A 14952-nucleotide genomic window follows, 5' to 3' on the forward strand; every position below is an offset into this window, starting at 1 on the left:
ACACCGCAAAGAAAACATCAATAACCACACAAGTAATCATACACACACACACACACACACACACATACAAAGAGTAATATGCGTAGGCTTGGGAGAATATATTTTCCCTTTAAAAGTAGAGATAGTCAGGATGAACCTCAGGTAATGAAATTAGGATTAAGTTTTAGGTTACTGAAATGACCTTTATAAACTTATTTCACATTTTGTGTCATACTTCTTCAGGTTTAACATCTCGCCTTGCTGTAGACATGTAGAAGTGTAGTTGAGGAGTAGGAGCAAAATTACTATGTGTTTTTCCAGATGCAAAAAAAAGCAACCAAACCATTTCCTTCAGTAATGATTGTCTTGGGCAGAGGTGACACAGGGAAGAGATTTGGCTGCATGGTTTGACAATAAAAACAAAAAGACCTCCAGACTGTCACCTGAAACAGGACCAGGTCTGTCAAACCTGATAAAACAACTTAACCTGTTCATATATGGGGAGGGAAATGTCTTATCCTTTCTAATTAAGGTCAAAATTAAAATATACATTTGTGACAGTTAGTGGTATGATGAGCTTCACGGATTTACTCCCTGGCCATTGTGGTGTTAACAGTTAGAACAGAAAATGCTTTATTCAATGTTTCATTTGGATGACCTATTTGTTGTTTCCCATATTCATACAGGAATGCTTTCAGACTCCCTCCATCACCACCCGTAGCATCTCATCCCCATAACCATTGTGAATACATGTGCTTAGGAACAGAAGTCTTTGTCAGCATGTAGAGTAACAGCTCTGCTTTTTATCAACATATTTATAAGACTGAACAACAACTCCTGTTTCACTGTAGTCCATTTAAAGCTAAGGCATGGTAGGGAAAGTGTTGCTTCATTGACAGCTACAAGGGGTTATTAGTAAGAAATACTGCATGTTTCTATAGTAACCATCAATGGATTAGTGCTCATGGGTGTGTGTGTGCGTGTGTGTGTTTGTGTGTGTGTGTGTGTGTGTGTGTGTGGATGTTTCCTTTCACAGAGGCTGAGGAGCTCTACCAAAAACGTGTGCTGACGATCACTGGCATCTGTGTGGCGTTACTGGTGGTCGGCATTGTGTGTGTGGTGGCCTACTGCAAAACTAAGTATGTGTCTTTGAGGGAGGGTTTATTGATTCACTGTTTTTTTTGATGCTCCTAACTTCAAATTAAGCTCATGCTCATGCTCAGTTACAGTAAACGTTTGACAAAAATGTTGTTGTTTTTTAACTATGAAATTAATACTTAATTGTTGCTTTTTGGGGGGAAAATTGATTTGAATTAAAATGTATCCTTTCACACATTTATCATCTGGGGAATTTAGAAAACTGCCTAACAAGGAGCTTTGACTATTTGCTGGAAACCTTCAATGTGCAGCCGAGTAGAGGGTCATGTGACCAACTATTTCATCTGTTTGTCCTGTTTGCAGCTAGAATGTAAAGATTACACAGCTTTATAGGATGTAATGAAAAGAAAAAAAAGTGTTGTTTACAATAGTTAACCCTACTTAGAGCTTTGAGTTGCTGCATTAAAACAACATGTCAGAGAACATGGTGAAACAAACAGCCAGTGGGATCAGTGTTATGATAGGGTGCATTCATGCAGTAGGTAGGTAGGTAGTCATGGTGCTGGTTTGGCTATTTAATGAAATCTACAGATATTAAAGGGACTTTATAAAGGGACTTTAAGTAAACTGAGTAGCATCAGTGTCAGTCTGTAGTTTAACTCGCCAGATGTCTTATTGTCCCTCCACCACTGTGTCTCTAGGAAGAAGAGGAAGAAGATGCACAGTCACCCACACCAGAACCAGAATCAGTGTGTGGAGCAACCCAACCGCATGATGGCCAATGGACCTAACCACCCTGGACCTGGTCTTGAGGAGATTCCGATGGGCGACGTGAGTCCAAAGTGAAGAAACACACTATTAAAGATGATTTTGATACCACTTCCTGAAACCCTGCACTTCAATCTGAGCAGCTCTTAAAGTTCAAATGATTTCATAAAATCATTTAGATTTTGTTTTAGAAACTCTTGTAGGGCAAAGGCTGAAGAAGGGTTTATTGCTGTAATGTACCAGAGACATTTTAACTCTTTGTCCACAGTCTTTACTGTGTCACAACCTGGCTCAACATAGCAGTGACAAAAGAGGGAGACCACACATAGTCGGCTACATTATCCAAAGGAGTTTAATTAAATCAGTAAATTAAACAGTGTTAGAGCTGTGAGGAGTATCAAACTCCAACGTAAGCACAAACAACCAAAGGTTAACCGCAGTATGCAGGAGAGAAAAGAGGCCGAGGAGATTGAGCAGGGTCTGCTTTGTAGTCTCCCCAACCAGCCAGCTCAGGTGTGCTGCATTAGAGTCCTTCCTGACTCCACCCACATCTACCTGCAAGGAGAACACAGCCAGCAAAGGGAAACAAACCAAAGAGGCCAAGCTTGAGGCCGTCACAACTGTATTGTTTCAGGGACAAGTAAAACAATAAAGTACAACAATAGCAAGTCACTGAAAGTGTTCTATAAACTACCAATCACAACTGATAGAAATCATATTTTACATTTCCGGTCTTATTTTAGTTTCCTGTAAGTCAATGGTAAATTAAATTCATCTCATGTTATTGTCCAATAAAATTTGCTGGTTTAAATGTTAAGAATTCCCTTATATCAGTATAAATGTTCAAATAAGGATAGTCAGTAAAGTCCACAAGAGGACCAGAGCCTCGGCCTGTTCATGAATCCTCAGGTGGAGGTAGTGTCAGGATTTTTTAACTTTGATACTTAGAGTTAACTCCACTAAGAGGCTCTTTTACTTTGGTCTACTGACATTATGAGGAATTATTGTTACACATAACTGAAAAAGGGGGAAGAAACTACGGTGGCTGGGAAGTGCAAACCAAAATTATAGTGTGAAACACTTTTTACAATTTGGAAAACATTTTTACATTTGAGAAAAAACAACATAAGTGAAACACGTTTACCGAGGACAAAACAAATGTACACTTTAGAAAACAAATGTAAAAGATGCAAAACACTTTTACGAACCCCAAACGATGTTCTGTCCGTTATTTAAAGGACATGGTCGAGACGGGAGGACCAAGGGCACCTTCCAGACCTTCTGTCTCGTCCATATCTTTTAAAAACTCCAGAGACCGTTTAGACGAAAAGCTAAATCATGTAAACTGTCTCAGGTGGCTTCCATAAAACGGACAAAACATAATTTGGTCACCATTAGTCTATAAAATCCATCAACAGTGTTTCCGCCAAAACAAACCGATTGACCGCTCACTCGCTCTCTTCCGGGTCACTTCCTGCATTTAGTACATTTCCTTTCTGTTGAGATTCTGTTTTTTGTCGATATGTTTCCTGTTTCCTTTCTGTATAGTATTATGTGCTATGTTAAAATCAACACATGAAATGTATTAACATTTGCTTTTTATATGTATGTGAATTTATTGTAGTACATTTCCAAGAGCATCCCAACAACAGAGTGTGTGATCAGCCATGGAGCTGAGGGTGCGGGCAACTACGCAGGGAGCCGAATGTCAACCCGCTCCCATCACTCCACCACTGCCTCACATGCTTCAAGGTAGACCCAACACACACACATGCAGAGGGATATATTCAAATATTAAAAATTACAAGTTGTAAACTGTTTTTAGGGACTCTTTCATTTGTAGAAAATAGCTACGATGATGACTTTTGGTTATGTGGACTGTGAATTGTCTGAATTCATAGAAACCTTTTTTGTTGTTTCGAAAATAAATTCTCCTGCTTCATTTAATTGTTTTTGCTTTAGTGCTATTTAATTAAACTTACTTTCATTATTTTTTCGGGTTGCAACAGAAGTCATAGAGAGGCAGCGATCCTAAAATCTTGATAGTTGGCACAATGATATCTGTATGCACAGAATCTTAAAGGGAACTTAAGAAGATGTTACACAGGGTCATTTCAGGTAACTTAGGTCTTTATATTTCTTGCCAATCTAAAGTTAGCAAACTAAATTACAAGTGTCGCAGTCGTTGCTATAGCTACAGCTGGAGGTACTTGGCTTCATAGATGAAATATTTATGATTAAGCATTACTTCATGGACAAAATATACCTTTAAAATGTATTTCATTATGGTTTTTCTTATAGTATACATTTAGTCAAAGGGAAAACATCACTGTCAAAGACAGAGTACAGGAAGTTCAACACCTTTTGAACTCATTTTGAAGTAAAGTCTCTTCTCCCAGGATGTCTTCTTCCTCTGTGTACTCCTGCTCCTCTTTTTACTTCTCACCTGTTTTACTTACACACACAGACATGAGGAGCAGACGTGGAGCATAGAGCGAACAGAAAGTATGAACTCAGACTGCCAGTCAGGGGGGCTGTCAAGCTCAGTGGGAACCAGTAAATGCAGCAGCCCGGCATGCATGGCAAGAAGAGCTGCCCACTGGGGCTGTGCGGACATATCTGGACCAGGGATGCAGTACGGGGATTCCTACGATTCTCTAAGAGACTCGCCTCACAGTGACAGGTGGGGACAGTAGAAATGTGTGTGTGTGTGTGTGTGTGTGTGTGTGTGTGTGTGTGTGTGTGTGTGTGTGTGAACTTCATCATTAAGTCACTAAGGATTTCATGTGTGAAAAACTTAACATCACTGTCAAAAAAAGTGCAAGCTGATGGCACGCACTCAGGATTGCATTTGTCAGATGTGTACGACAACACACATACAACTGGTTTATCTCTGAACTGTATAACCACTCAGTGATCAGGAAAGCCACAGAGGACCCCTCTCACCCTCTCCACCACTCCTTCCAGTTACTGCCATCAGGCAGACGCTACAAAGTCCCTCTGGATCCTTCATTCCCCCTGCAATAACCACCCTGAACAAAATCAAATAGACCCTTTTGATCTGTTCTTTTTAACAGTCCCCCTTTAATTTTTTAGATGTGTTTTAAGGTGAGTTGTGTTTATTGTTTGAGCCTTGTCAAAGGAGTCACTGTTGAGACAGACAATAAAGTTTATCTAATCTAATCTAAAACTGCAGGATGAAGCCTGCGTGAGAGAGGAGTGCAGCATGTCATTGTCTTTACTAACTGTATCAAACTTCTTTTCTTCGTCATGCTTGTGTCACTAGCTAGCTTGTTTTTCATTTGTTAAAGACAGACAACCCTCATTCACAATGAGTGTGCACTAGCAGGCAGGTGTATGGCTAGGCGGGTTAGGCATCCAAATGTATTTTTTTGGTCCAGATGTATGAGCATGAGTTTAGTGATAATGCACCGCGAGTTGTTTTGGTTTCATGCTGGTGCTCAAGGGCGACATCTGCTGGATCAAAAAATCGCATAGTAAGCCTTTAAAGAGGCAGAAATCTTGGGCAAAACCAGACTCATGGTGAACAGCCATCTGCCGAAAACTGCGCCAGTTTCAAAAATGGGATAGAGAGAGATACAGGACAGATAGTGACAAACGGGGGAGGGGTAGGTCATCCCTTTATTATAATGTTAGCATCTTCTGTTACCGTTTGGTACCAAGCAGCACAGTTAGAAAGAGCTAATCATAAATATACTGAAGTCATGTGTTTCCAAAAGCTTGATGCTACTTCAAGCTTTGAGTACAGCATTCAAACAGAGTGTCATCACTTTACAAACCATAATTGTCCGTTATATTTTATGGCTAATTGTCATTGGACTTCGTTTGTGAAGCTGTGTTCAAGGTGAGATTCAAACACTGTCATGAACTGCGGATGTTTCCCTCTTCAGGTATGTGTCAGCGCTGACTACGCCAGCTCGCCTGTCTCCTGTGGAGTTCCATTACCCCCCGTTGCCGCCCCAGGTTCCCACCTTTCAGATCACCTCGCCCAACACAGGCCACGCCCTCTCCCTGCCTCCTGCCGCTGCCGCCTACAGCAGAGAGGACGACCAGCCACTTCTACGTTGCCCTGATGTACGGAAAAGTAGAACACAAAATAATATCTGTGATATAATTCATGCAGCATGGTAATGGTGTAAAAGCTGTTTTTTGGGAAACTTATGGTATATAACCAGGTATTATTTAACCTAATCCTTCACCTGTGATTGTTTCAAGTGTTTATCAAGCCCCCCGTTCTTTCTCATGTTCTCGTATTTTAGGATAGCAGTCTATACAGGCAGCCGCGGCGTCCCCGGCGACCGTACCTAGCAGAGAGCACAGGAAGTCTACCATCAAGCCCTTACCGTCTCCCTGACGACGAGGCCTACGAGACCACCCAAGAGTATGCCTCTTCACGGGAACCCATACGGAGCCGGCGCCGCCCACGACGCAACCGACTCAATGGACACATCTCCCAGCGCTCGGCAGGCCTAAGGGACTGCAGCTCACAGAGCATTAGCCAGTCGGAGGAGGAGGAAGAGGAGGAGGAAGAGGAGGAGGAGGAGGAAGAGGACGCTCATGGAGAGAGCACCCCTTTCCTAAGTATGCAGAACATGAACATGGACCCGCCCCTAACGGTCCAGAGTTACCGTTCATCATCAGGTGCAGACACACGGACTCACCGCGCGCAGAGCCGGGCGGGAACACGCACCAACGGGCAAAGCCGAGGCTACCAGTCACAGCGCTCCAAGGCTGACAACGTTCCCCTTTAAGACTTAGCCTCTCCCTCACAGTCACCCATTCTCTCCACCTCACACACTCCCCTTGCTCCTACACCAACCAGTGACTTGGGATCTGCACCTAGGAGAAATATTTTTATTTTGTATAACAGACAGATATTCTAAACAAATGAAATATTTATTTTCATTTCAGCAAAAATTGTCTACTGGCTAACAGCAAAGAGTTTTTTTTATAACGGGGGGGTATTTATATGTAAAGTTTTTTGATTTACAGCATTGTAAGAGATGAAAATACAAGAGGATTATGTGCCAATTTTTTCACAAGTTAGATAAATAGAATAATATTGTGGTGCCTTTTGCTGTATGCTGAAGTCGGAGGTCCCATTGAGTTTTGTAGCCTTTCTTATAAAGACTCCTTTTTTTATAGAGACGAACCCTCTTCCTTCCTTTTGCTTTGTGTTTTTTTTTCACTTATTTGGGATCTTCCTCTTTTTTGAACTGTGATCTGATTATGTCATCATGCAATATTAATTTCTGTGTAAATGTGTCTGTTTACATGAGTATCATCCATGCAATACCCTCCTTTTACTTGGACATCGGTCGCCCATGTGACCCGATGTGTAGGGTAGTTTTGCTGATTTTTGAATGATTCAAATTGGTTATTTATTTTCTCATTGCTGCCTCTCAGTCATCTGTCGTAATTCCTGAAAAAAAAGAGTGTTACTGTTGTCAGGGGAAAGTGACTCCAATTTCCTGTGTTGGTGTTCAGGGTGCTGCCATGACATTGGTGATGGTTACAGTACGTATGTCTGTATTGTGTGTGTGTGCGTGTGCTTTCCGTGTGTGTGCGTGTAAGTGTGCTTGTGTGTGTGTGTGAGTGTGTGTGCATGCTTGTATGCGCACACACAAACCTCATTAAGCCTCATTTGGTTTTCTCGTCTGTTTACCTTGGAGGGTATGGTCTCTTGTTTGACTGACATGCTCCTACCACCAATCCTCACGCTGCCAGAAGCTCCATTGCACTGTTAGAACCTCCCTCCATGAGCAGTCATTGGCCAGGGAGCTGCTGATCCAAACAGAACATAATACCGTTGTAATCCAGCCTGACTCTGGCCTCCTGTGGGCTGCCCAGCCCACTCGTTTCCTATGCCAGCAGCTTAGAGCCGCACTGTCTCAGGACTTCCCCATCACATCACAGCCAAAAGACTTAAAGCAGTGAGCGCACAGTTCAGTCACAGTCGTGTCCACAGTCAGATCCGCAACCCGGAACTCTCTCTTTTCCCTCATTATTTTGGGTTTCTTTTTTTTTTTTTTTTTTTTTTTCCACTTGTGACCACGATTAAGAGAGCATGGGCAAAAACTCTTGGAATCAGAGAGCAGATTCTTTTCTTTTCTTTTTTTCTTCTCCACTTTAAATAATTGTATGTATGTGTTTTATTGTTGTGTTGCTGTGTATGAGTCACGATGATGATGACCCTAATAACAATGATGATGATGATGAAGTGATGAAGACCACATCTGTTCATTATATTATCTGTTATTTATCAATGTTATCCTACTGAGCGCTTTACAGGCCCTTTTTAAGTGGTGGGTCCCTGGAATCACAACCACCTCTGAGTGAACAAAAAAAAATTCTTGTGAGTCACTATGTGCAGCTTCACACTGCTACATGATACTGGTATGATAATACTGATTACTGCATCCTTGATTTGCATTCCTATACCTTTATTGATTGAATTTCTGTTGCCTGTTCATATCGACTGAATGATCTGTTACGTGTCTGTTTCTGTTTGCCCCCTTCCACTTCACGTTACCACCCACCTCCATGCCTTTCTCACCCCTTTAGAAGCAACAAGTAGAAGATCTTAGGCCCCATTTCCTGACGAGTATAGTGAACGGCATATTGACAGTGAGCTGATCATGTTAGAAACTCTTCCACTTCAGATATACATCAGGTTTAGAAACCTCTCGAGCTCAATGGAAAAACTGAAACTAGGTCAGATACAATGTGTATCTCTATTAGAGTTAATTTTAAAATGAGCAGAGCTTGTTGTTTTTCACACAGAAGATGCATGGGTCACTGATATAAAGTATCGTAACAATGGCAAATCAACTACATTTATTTAAAAGAAAATGTGTTTTTGGGCCAAATGGTCTGGCTAGTTTTGTCTTAATATCACTGTAATCAATCTGGGGTTTGCAATGTGGAAATCCTGCAAGTGAGGGTAGTGTGCTTTTAGTGCTAGTTGAATTAATAATACCTTGCCCTCTTTCTCCTAACCCTACATGCACACATACAGTAAACATGGAACACATAAAGCACACCAAATGACACACACACACACACACACACACACACACACACACACACACACACACACACACACACGCACACACACACACACACACACACACACACACACAGCCCGACCATGTTTGTGTTTGTCACAGTTTGCCTTTGTCCTTTTCACCGACCAACTTTCTTAATTTCCCCTCCTTCCTCGTCCCCCTTTCTTCTCCCCTCCCTCCCTCCCTACCTCCCCCCTCCTTCTCACCCCCCCCCCCCCCCTTTGCATGTCCTAGTGGTACTGGTAGTTGGGTGCATGGATAAAGCAGCAAGCAAATTGTTTTTCCAATCAGTGAAAAAAAAAAAGTGTCTTCATTTTAACATCCAGCAATAAATCCCCTTCTCTTCATGCCCATCATTTTTGGAATATGCTAGAGGATTTTTGCAAGTTTTATCAAAGACATACTACTTGTTAAAGAAGAAAAATCCAAATCCACTTCTTCATATGAAAAATAAAACTTTATTCCTACCACTTGGTTTCAATACTGTCATCTTTGTAACACAACAAAACTGTTTGTTGTTTTTAGTGTACAATTATTATTTTAGTTTTCATACATTTTAATACAAAGAAAGTGCATTCAAATCAATTAAACATATTGCAGAGGTACAGATGGAGCTGAAAAGATGGCTCCACTAGATGGCAGAGTTCACCTTTTATTTAGTAATTTTTGACTTCTATGGGGTGCAGTGTTACCTCACTGCGAGGAGGTTGCTGGTTTCGATTCCCCATCAGACAGGAGCCTCTCTGTGTGGAGTTAGCATGTTCTCCCCGTGCATGGGTGGGTTCTCTCCAGTTAGAGGTGCTTCCTCCCACAGTTCAAAGATATGCTCGATAGGTTATCTAGTGACTCTAAAATTGCAGATGGTGGCAGGGGCAATGTGAGGGTGAGGGTGTAACCCCGCCTCTCGTCCAAAGACAGCTGGGATCAGCTCCAGCCTCCACGATCAATGAAAGGCAGTATAGATATTGGATGGATGAACTTCTGTGTGTTAGTAATTCAAAGAAGTTGTAAGATTAATACATTTGAGTTGTATTAGCAACTAACTTAAACTAAACTAAATTAAATTTCACAGTAACATATAACTATATACAAAGAAAATACTTATTTTCACAAGAGATCCACAGGTGTAAACAAAAATACACCTGTGGATCTCTTATGAAAAATAATATCATCATTTAAACTGGACTTTTTAACAACATTTAATCTGGACAAACAAACCAGAAAATCAAAAGGGAAGGTTTTAAAATATTGAATCACGGCTGCATTAGATTTGTTATATAACTAGATCCATGTATGCGTTGCCTCATTTATGGTTTAATACAAATCCAAGAGAGAGGGGAGTGCAGGGCGGGTTCTCAAAAAACATCTGACCTACGTCTTTCAAATGAAAAAGTATAAAAGGACATCTCTGTATGAAGCTCAGGCTACTTTTCAAGTGTTACATTTCAACAGATTTTCACTCAGTTAATACATTGAGAGTCCAGATATGGCATTGGGAATGCTGGAATAAAAAAACTAATATCAAGACCTTGGTGCACTGACTGATTTTTATACAGAGATATACACAACAACATCAACTTCAGCTGCAGCTTAACATTAAAATAATGTGTTAATACACCGCTATTCTTATGATAAACAGCAGATATATAAACCTGTTTAATAACACCATAGACAACAAACCATTGCCCTTTAATCTTTATTGTTTAGTGCAAACTGAACTTGAAGTGTTCGACAGCAGAGTGCCGGCATCACATCTGCAATTAGAAATCATCTGCTAGCTTTTGATTCTTTCATTGAGTGAAACCAACAGTAGGCTTGATTGTTGCCGTGTGTGTTGCAAGAAGCACTGCGTGCACTGCGTTTCAAGCACCTCCTCTGCCAAGAATTTGGATGACAAGGCCGTGAATCTATGACTCATGTAAAGAAATAAACAGCTCACCTGAAAAACCAGGGCTTATTTTGTGTTTTAAAGACCAAATGTTAACCAGCTGCCAAACCTGTTCCACACTAGTTTCACTTGGCTGTTGATTTCAGGCTGACAGATGGGTGTATTGCCTGACAACATTTTTTAAAAGTTTGTTCTGTGACATAAACAACGTTATATGTCAGGTTCTGCCTTGTTCTGATGGCATAAGGAGGAGGGGATAGAAATCAGTGATCCATAGACATCTTTCTCCTGTAGATTATATAGTTCATCCAGGTCCGTTACTGATTCCACGTTCCCTCATCATTAAAGAAACAAAAAAACATGTCTTTCCAGTTTGCTGTCTGTCCTCAGTGGGTGTAGACCTACTCCTTGTGGGCAAACCTGACTCCTTTTAAAATAAACTGCTCTGGGAGACTTTGTAACATTGTTGACAAAATCTCCAGGGAATACAGCAGACTTTTCAGAGAACAGGTGAGCCAAAATGATTTTAAGTTACAGTCAAACATAACGAGTATAAAGTTAATATGGGAGGCGTAGCTTCATACTGGTGAGCTAAGACAACAGCTGACTCTTTAAATTAGCTTTTAAAAATATGCTGTCATTATTTTAGTGTTTTATAAATGTTAGAAAATTATTCTCTTAATGTCTAATGTATTTTTGACATATTTGAATGTTTGACAGCTTGTTGTTTGTAAGTAAGTAAGTTAAGTAAGACTTTATTTATATAGCACTTTGTGCATGTGCGAATCTTTGTAAATGTGCTGCTGCTTGTCTTGGCCAGGAAAAAGAGATTTATGAGCTCAAAGAGTTCAAAGAATCGGAGGACATTTTCTGTCCCACCCATGAAAATTAAAATAACTTGTGCAAAAAATCCCAAAACACAGTTATTGTGCAAATTGTGTCCTGAGGCAAAATGTAAAGATAGTTGTGGTGAAAGTGGTTTTACCCTATTTTAAAAACCAAATATCTCCCAAGCACCCCTAAAAGTGGCTGTATTCTCTTGTCCCACCCTCTCAATGGCCAGTTTTAATATCATATGTAACAGTTAAAATAAGTTTTTAATTTACTTTTTTTTGATGATTACATTAATGTATTTCTCTTGTTATTGCTGATACTGTTTGTTTAACCATGAACATACTTTTAATAATAGTAATTACGCCTCAAAGTTGTGTCCCACAACATGTGTGCAACCCTGTTACCAAAACAATTTAAGCAATGCAGAAGAAGACTAAGAACAGGAAACAATAAGATTCAGCAGAAATGACATCTTTAAGCTATATGCAAACACCATGGCTAGACCAAAAAGTGCTCTCTTCTATTTTTAACATTTTGTTGACATTCTCAGCCTAAATTGAGTGTGTCACTGAAACCAACTCAACCCTGTTACTGATTTTATCAGAATAAGATCATTTCATTTCATTTTTTTCTTTATATATCTTAGATTGTCCTTTGCCAGCTAGCATAACTGCTAGTACAGCTAGCATCTACCAGTAAGAAAAAGTTTGAGCATTAGCACAGATTTGCAACCCTGTCACTTAAATAAGAGTAACAGGCTTTTTACAGAGTTCTTTTACACCTATTGTTAAACCTATAAAATAAAATCAACAACGTTCCTGTTATCCTGTGTTTATATATTACATTTATGTCATGACTTAGGCCTGTAGTCTAAAGTAATGTTTATCAAAATAATCTTAAATGATTTTCTTAAATCAGTATTCAATGTAAATGTGTCTCTCTTTACTTAATGTGAAGGGTTTTTTAAGCAATATTTTAAAATACATGTTTTACAGGTTCCTGAGTATCAGTAACAGGGTTGCACCAATGCAGCGCACAGCAAAGAAAACATCTAATAAAAAATGAGTCTTTGATGCCTAAGCTGGACGAATCACATTATTTGATGGTTTATTGCTTGGTTTTTTTTTAAATGTTTAACAAAAATTTGCAAAACAAATGGTAATTTTTCAAAAGTTTTGATAGCTAAATTGTCCTCCAACTCTGGAATGACCCTTTTCATCTTTTTAAATATGTCTGAGTCTGAAAGTTTTTCATTAGTCGACACAACAGTTTCACCACCAGGCCTATGTAGTATTCGACTCTGAGCTTATTTCATGCATCCTTTTTATCCACTGATGCAAAGTTTGCTCACAAATTCTAGTCAAACTTGGCAAAAAAGAAATGTTAAAAAGGAACATTTGATACAATTTAAAAGTCCATATCAAAACACCAGGTCTTGTCTTTCAGTGTTTAGTGTGTTTTTCCTCAATAGCATCTTTTTACACAGAGAAACGATTTTTATCATTTAACATATTTGTTCATTCATTCACAGCTTGATGGCGCGGCGCTACTATTGCCTGCGTAAAGTGATCGTCTGTGTGTGCACCCCATGCATCTTGCTGGTCCTGCTATTCTTCTACATAACTATCGTGGTCTGCTTGTCCATGAATAACAATGCAACCCCGGGGATCGTGGGTAAAAGTAGCAGTCACTTCATAGCCTCAGGAACTTATAGAAACAAGAGCTTTTCCCCATTCCCTAAAACTTTCTGGGAGCTCCACTGGCAAGGTGATGCCTACTGGAACCGGCTCCAGCTGGCGATAGACCGCAATTTCAACCCCATCTTGCGCCCCAACAACAATGTGAAGAGGCGATTTCAAAACAGTAAGTTTCACGAGTCCCTGCTGTGGAAAAGTTTCTCTGAAGTTAGCGATTTGGACAGCAAAAGTGGAGAGTTTCAAAAGCTGCCGCAGCAGATGCAGGACTTTGTGAGCCACATGCAAAGGAGGGACTATCCAATCCTCAACCAGCCAGACGGAGTGTGTGGAGCCGGGGCAAAGGGCGAGAAGGAGCCACCTCTGCTTCTACTGGCCATCAAGTCAACTGAGTTCAATTTTAAAAGCCGGCAGGCCATTAGACAAACCTGGGGCCAAGTTGGATGGATAGCAGGAGGGAAGAGGAACAATAGTGAGGGAAAAGAAAGTGGAGGGTACGTTCGTAGGGTGTTTCTGATAGGCAAAGAAGACCCTCAAGAGCTGGGTGTGGATACAACAGAGCTACTAAAGCTGGAGAGTAAACATTATGGAGACATTCTGCAGTGGGACTTCAAGGACACGTTTTTTAACCTCACCCTGAAGGATGTGCTCTTCTGGAGCTGGTTCACACAATTCTGTAACCAGATCCAATTTGTCTTTAAGGGGGACGACGACGTCTTTGTCAACTCCCTGAATATGATAGCCTTCCTCCAGGACCAGCTCGATATGCCACAAGCACACAAGACCTTACAAGACTTCATGGTTGGAGATGTCATAGGGGCAGCCTTACCCAGCAGAGTCAACAAGTCCAAGTACTTTATTCCTGACAGCTTCTACAAGGGCCTGTATCCTATGTATGCAGGCGGTGGAGGAGTGCTTTACTCAGGACTGCTGGTCAAACGCCTGCACAGCATCTCTAAAAGGGTTCACATGTTCCCCATTGACGATGTTTATGTCGGGATGTGTATGTATCGGCTTAACGCTCACCCTGTTCACCACCCAGCCTTCCTCACGTTTGACTTCCCTGCAAAGGAAGAGGAGGCGGTGTGTTCTTACCACAGAATCCTACTGGTTCACAAACGAAGCCCCGTCCAGGTAGTCAGACTTTGGGCTGATGTGAAACAGACACAGAGACAGTGTTGGGACGTGCCCCTCAGAGATGGAAACAAGAAAAAAAAAAAAACACTGAGTGCAACTTCACAGTGATCTCTTTCGCAAGCCATGTGTTCTGAAGGAATGAAGCCATAACTGGTCCAAAGCAAACACTTTTGCAGGCAGCTGTAGTATTATGAATTGGCATCCATATTGAGACAACGTGTGCTCCCTGGAGGCCGGGTGTTAAAAATGCTTTACCAATATTTATTCATGATTCTGAAACTTTTTTGTTGCACATTTCAGTCACTTTTTTTTTTACAGATTAGACATTCTTCCATTAGGCATCTTTTTTATACTGTACATAATTATAATGACTTATTTTATTTCAAAATAAAAACATTCATGACCATAGTGTCTCCTGTTATATGTTGTCAGCTTCAGCACTGCTTTTTTGTTTATTTCAAATTGA

General features: G+C 40.6%; 2 protein-coding genes across 4 annotated transcripts in view; both read left to right on the top strand.

Moving 5' to 3' along the window:
* LOC109998515 (pro-neuregulin-2, membrane-bound isoform) overlaps positions 1-9403 on the top strand; it is a 49460-nt gene extending 40057 nt beyond the window's left edge. For all 3 annotated transcript variants that reach the window (XM_065958945.1, XM_065958944.1, XM_020653397.3), the window contains 6 exons: positions 1016-1118; positions 1779-1908; positions 3470-3597; positions 4313-4528; positions 5757-5940; positions 6126-9403. In XM_065958945.1, coding sequence (XP_065815017.1) covers positions 1016-1118; positions 1779-1908; positions 3470-3597; positions 4313-4528; positions 5757-5940; positions 6126-6617 — 1253 coding nt within the window. In that variant the 3' untranslated portion in view covers positions 6618-9403. The remainder of the gene's footprint in view (positions 1-1015; positions 1119-1778; positions 1909-3469; positions 3598-4312; positions 4529-5756; positions 5941-6125) is intronic.
* A 148-nt stretch (positions 9404-9551) lies between these two features.
* Positions 9552-14831, top strand: LOC109998506 (N-acetyllactosaminide beta-1,3-N-acetylglucosaminyltransferase 2-like). Its single transcript, XM_065958949.1, has 2 exons — positions 9552-11331; positions 13187-14831. The coding sequence occupies exon 2, from the start codon at positions 13191-13193 to the stop codon at positions 14592-14594; it is 1404 nt and encodes a 467-aa protein (XP_065815021.1). The 5' UTR covers positions 9552-11331; positions 13187-13190; the 3' UTR covers positions 14595-14831.
* Positions 14832-14952: the final 121 nt, after the last annotated feature.

This window comes from Labrus bergylta, chromosome 9 (genome assembly GCF_963930695.1).
Source record: "Labrus bergylta chromosome 9, fLabBer1.1, whole genome shotgun sequence".
Lineage (NCBI taxonomy): Eukaryota > Metazoa > Chordata > Actinopteri > Labriformes > Labridae > Labrus > Labrus bergylta.